Genomic DNA, 5,069 nt, shown 5'->3' with positions numbered 1-5,069 from the left:
AAATGCTTCACCCACGATGACTGATGCAGCTTCCCAGCTAGAATCCCGTGGAGAGGAGACGACAGGCTGCAGGGTGGGCCCTGCTGTGACACTGGTGGGGGATGGTGTGCCCAGGTAGAGGAACTGCTTTGCTTAGTGACAGAGCTGCAGGAAGAGGTGAGTAGGATGAGGCGTTCAGGAAGTGTGAGAAGATTGATCATTGGGACAACATCCCGCCTTCCCTGAGACAGTTTGATGAGCTACATAACATGGAGGAATCCCGGTCCCCTCTCCATGTGACTGAACACAATGACTGGAAGAACAGGGGGCAATGGGGACAAGTTCCTGCCCCACGCAGCAGGCGCATGCCCTCAGCAGTGCCCTTGTGTAACAGCTTTGAGACCCTGCAAGTGGAGCCCATCAGTAACAAGGATGGCAATTCGTCCAGCTCAGAAGTGTTGCTGAGGTTAAGCCAGCCTAAGCCTTGCATCAAAACCATTTCCACGAAGAAAAAGCGGCAGGTCATTGTCAGAGGTGACTCGATATGCAGACCTGACCCCCTTCACAGGGAAGTCTGCTGCCTCCCTAGGGCCTGGGTTAACAATGTGGTGAGAGAGGTGCCTGTGCTGGTACGGCCCTCAGATTATGATCTATCGCTGACCTTTCAGGTAGGCAGAGATGAACTCAGAACAAGAAGTTCAAGGGCAATCAAGAGAGACTTCAAGGGCCTTGGGAGGACTGGTCAAGGGATCAGGAGCCTAAGTGATGTTCTCCTCTATCTCTAGTTTCAGAGATTAGTGTGGGAAGAAACAGGAAGACCCTCCAGGTCAATACCTGGCTCCAAGCTTCAGGACTTCGGGCTTTTTGATCATGGGTTGGTTTACATGACACCAGACCTGCTGCAGAGAGATGGGGCACACCTGTCTCCAAGGGGGAAGAGGATCTTCTTGCGGGAGTGGGCAGGGCCCATCAAAAGAGTTTTAAACTAGGTTTGAAGGGGGAAAGGGATAAAACCAGGCTCACTGGAGATATGCCAGGGAGTGGCACATCAGTGTTTGTGAGATGGTGTGCTAGCCAGGTCTTTAGGTCCACCACATCAGTGGAGCAGGGGATGGAGTGCCCAGCAGTAGCTCAGACACAAAGGCTACTGATGAACTACGAATCACAGTAGCACCTGGGAATGGTCAGGTTGGAATTAGACCTTCTCCCCCAAGAGGTGACCGGTCAATTGGAGGTAAGCAAGTCCTTGCGGGAGTGGGCAGGGCCCATCAAAAGAGTTTTAAACTAGGTTTGAAGGGGGAAAGGGATAAAACCAGGCTCACTGGAGATATGCCAGGGAGTGGCACATCAGTGTTTGTGAGATGGTGTGCTAGCCAGGTCTTTAGGTCCACCACATCAGTGGAGCAGGGGATGGAGTGCCCAGCAGTAGCTCAGACACAAGGGCTACTGACGAACTACGAATCACAGTAGCACCTGGGAATGGTCAGGTTGGAATTAGACCTTCTCCCCCAAGAGGTGACCGGTCAATTGGAGGTAAGCAAGTCTGACACCCATCTACAAGAAGGGCCGGAAGGAGGATCTGGGGAACTACAGGCCTGTCAGTCTAACCTCAGTGCTACGGAAGGTTATGGAGCAGATTATATAGAGCCTTTATAGAGAGACTTTATCAGGGAGCTTCACACATCTTTATATGGAGAGTGTTGCAACTGCAACCACTATCTTGGGGAACATTGCGTGCCTTTATACAGAGGGTGTCACTACCAGAACTACTTTCTGGGGGTGGGGGGCATTGTGTTCCTTTACATAGAGAGCATTGCAACTGGAACTACATTCTCAGAGGCGCTTCACTCTTACTCCGCCACATCAGTTTTATTATCACAAGCCATACAGAAGCAAATGCAAGAACCTTTGTTCTACCCCACAACCATCATTCTCATTGCGTATGATCACCAGTCTCCATTTTTAACTACAAATTCACAAAGGCAAAAAGCCGCGACACGTTAGCTAAGAGCAGAGCGTGAGGAGGTAAGATTCTGACCATGCCTGATGATCAGTTATGAGCAATATGGTCACCAGTATGAAAGAGTTACGTATGGCTCCCATGCAGGCAGCTAAGTTCAAGAGCACTTGTGCAAAGTGAGGCATAATTCAGTTTTGTCATTCAAGTAATCATGATTGCAACCATCCACACTTGCAGAACTTTTACTTTTATTAATTTAATAAGGAACCCAATGCCTAGGCACCTTCAGAAAATAGAATTGAGTTTGAGTTACGGATTCCCAAGCCTGAAAGAGGACAGAGTGAACAAAACATTATTCTTGCTGCAAATAAGAAGTGTTAGACCAAGATTTTTATAGTGTTTCCAAAATCATCTCTCTCATGAATTCAGGCCTTTAGCACTACTCTAATTTCTACAAGGTTTATGCCATACCAAGAATTTGCTGCAAAATTCAGCTGTAAGAACTGGCGGAAGAGAAGTCTATACAGCCCAGTAACTGTGTTCAAATGCAGAGTTCTTTTTTCTAATTAAAAAAAAAAACCCAAAGCCACACAAATTCTGGTCTGGCTGGGAAGTCTTGATGCATCCAGTAGATCCTTGTCGATGGACATTACACAGAGCAGAAATAGGGTCATGCTCTATCAGCCAGGAGGTGCTGGTTTAAATCAAGACAGACCAAGGTTTCACTCCACCAAATCTCACGTTAGGAAACGCCAGTGATTCTCACAGCCGAGTTACACACGGAAATCAAGCACACTAAATAACCACGGCACATTCTTCAGTGCCATGTATTTCTCTCTCTCCTCCACGCCAAGTTCATTTATTCCCGCATACCACTGATCTTAGTAACTCATTCCATTGGTCAAAGCTCTCCTGTGTTCAAGGGCAAAAACAAATCATTGCTCCAGACCCAGAGTGCTAACCAGATTCACCACATCTTAAAACCTCACTCCCTGACACTCATCTACAGGCAGGAGCTGAAATGACATCACACAGTCAATGAGCCAGCTCGAGGGGGCCATCCAGACTTTGCCCTGACGAATTTTCTCCGGCTTGAATTTCGAAGATACATCATAGATTACATACTGCGTGCAAAACCTCTGGTCAGAAGCAGGTTCGGCGTGGTAAGCCACCGTGTTGACGGTCTGTGTCACATCACTGTCTGGTTTGGGCTGCCTAACCAGGACCTGTCCTCCTGCTGCTTTGACTAGCTCCACAAGATCACTCTTCTGGTGACGACTGAAAGTTCCCAAAAAATAGAAGTAGCATCCATCAAACAACTTAGGCAGCTAAGTGGAAGGAAAAAAAAAAAAAAGAGTGTAAATATAGGAGTTCACAAGTGAGCACAGAGGAAAAGAGCGGAAAGGAGCGATCAGTGCTTACAAAACCCCCACAATTTAAAATGACCACCACCGAACGCTAGAACAGTCACTTAGTGCGTGAGGTCCTCAGAAGTATGCAATCAAGAAAAGCTTGCTCACATGGTCAGCTCTTGCTCATGTTTAAATATTTTCCGGCACAACAGGATTTGAGCTATGAGCTAGGAATATTTACAGCTACTGTTACAATACATTTAACGAACTTCTCTGGCATAATCCAGAAGGTAACCAGAGATTAACCCACTGAAAAAAGACAGTGGCCCTACATGGGAACAAGAAGAAAAAAACTTTTCTTTCCACTTTCAGAAAATTTCAATTAGATTCTAAAGGCGAGCAGAGGAGGCCAAAGCAGCACCACTTCCTGTCCCACACAGCTTCTTCCATGAGGATAATTACCGCGTTCCCTCTGACAAGGGAACAGCACACACCGCTAATAGAGAAAAGTGGCAGCTTTATGGGTGTTCGTGGTTCTTTCCGTCACCTTGCACGTAATCAAATTCTGTACAAGACCACATTAAAATTTTACATCCACTGCACATGTGGCAAAGGGCAAAAAAGGGTGAATAGAGGCTGTTCGGATGATCTGCGAGAAGCAGTAAAACCCACCAGCTGTTCTCTGTTGAGCCGGCCTCTCCGTGGGCCACCTTGGATTTCATACTCCTCTTCTTGCTCTCGTACTGCGGTGTGTAGGCAGGCTTGTACCCCTACAAAAACGGCAATAAAGTGAGGATTAGAGATCCTGTGTGTTAACAGAGGCTCGCACGTCATTTTAGGGACTAAGAGCTGCACTAAATAAAAGCACTTTCCACAATACAAAACCCAGCACTGAAGCTCATGTGCTTTGGGAATTTGCTTTTCAACTTGAAAAACTTCACCACCGTGGCCGAAGATGCAAGTGGATGGAGAGAAGCAATATCACACTAAAATCAGTGCTGTCAACACCAGGAATTACCAGCTTTTCCCTCTTACCCTCTAAAGGTCAAGCACCCAATGTCAAATGTCAAATTGCTGATCATTTGGAAGCTTAAAGCCAGAGTGTAGAACCAACGCCGCAGTCATGAAATGGAAGTAATTGCCTGATAAAGAGCAATTACAAGGCAAGCACAAAGCTGCTTCCCCACAGCTATGGCCTCAAATAACAAATCAGATGAGATTTCGAGGTCTCCAAGATCAGCACAAATGGGAGATTTATGCCAGAGTTTAAACAGGGGCATTTGTTTTTGTTACCACTGCCACATAATGCGATTGTCCTTTAGAGTCAACATGGGTTTACCGTGCTTTACGGCTGGTCATTTTTTCCAATACAGAATGCACTGATGCTAACGCACCGCTAACATCAGTTAAACGTACTACCTGACCTCACTTTGGAAGAGAAATTACTCTGGTCGCCCATTCAAGGATGGAATATTTTGCCTGCACATACATTGCACTCATTAATAAGAATTACTCAAGAAAGAAAGTTTCCAATGGTGATTTTGAAAACCATTCCATGAGGATTTACAGCGCTGTCAAGGTTGTAACTTCCACCGTAGTACTTCACCCCTCGCAGTGTTTCTTACTCTGGCAATTTATTTCTACCGCACAAATATGAAACCCACAGTATTCCAAAAACCCCCACACTCACCTAAATCAGAATTGGGGGGGAGGTTGATGCTAAACAGGAAGGAAGTCTGTAACTATGATGAGAAGTATCACTGACAAAGGTACCTGGA

At 46.3% G+C, this 5,069-nt stretch overlaps 1 protein-coding gene across 1 annotated transcript; it reads right to left on the bottom strand.

Annotated features, from left to right (window-relative positions):
* Positions 1 to 2,916: 2,916 nt before the first annotated feature.
* LOC104490832 (BRCA1-associated RING domain protein 1-like) lies at positions 2,917 to 4,061 on the bottom strand (the record flags this gene model as incomplete). Its single annotated transcript, XM_010133176.1, has 2 exons — positions 2,917 to 3,267; positions 3,964 to 4,061. Coding segments are annotated over 2 exons (449 nt in total), but the record flags the coding sequence as incomplete, so codon positions are not given.
* Between the last annotated feature and the right edge of the window lie 1,008 nt (positions 4,062 to 5,069).

This window comes from Buceros rhinoceros, unplaced genomic scaffold (genome assembly GCF_000710305.1).
Source record: "Buceros rhinoceros silvestris isolate BGI_N320 unplaced genomic scaffold, ASM71030v1 scaffold673, whole genome shotgun sequence".
NCBI lineage: Eukaryota > Metazoa > Chordata > Aves > Bucerotiformes > Bucerotidae > Buceros > Buceros rhinoceros.
The sequence above is the reverse complement of the archived record's forward strand: the minus strand, read 5'-3'. Positions and strand labels throughout refer to the sequence as shown.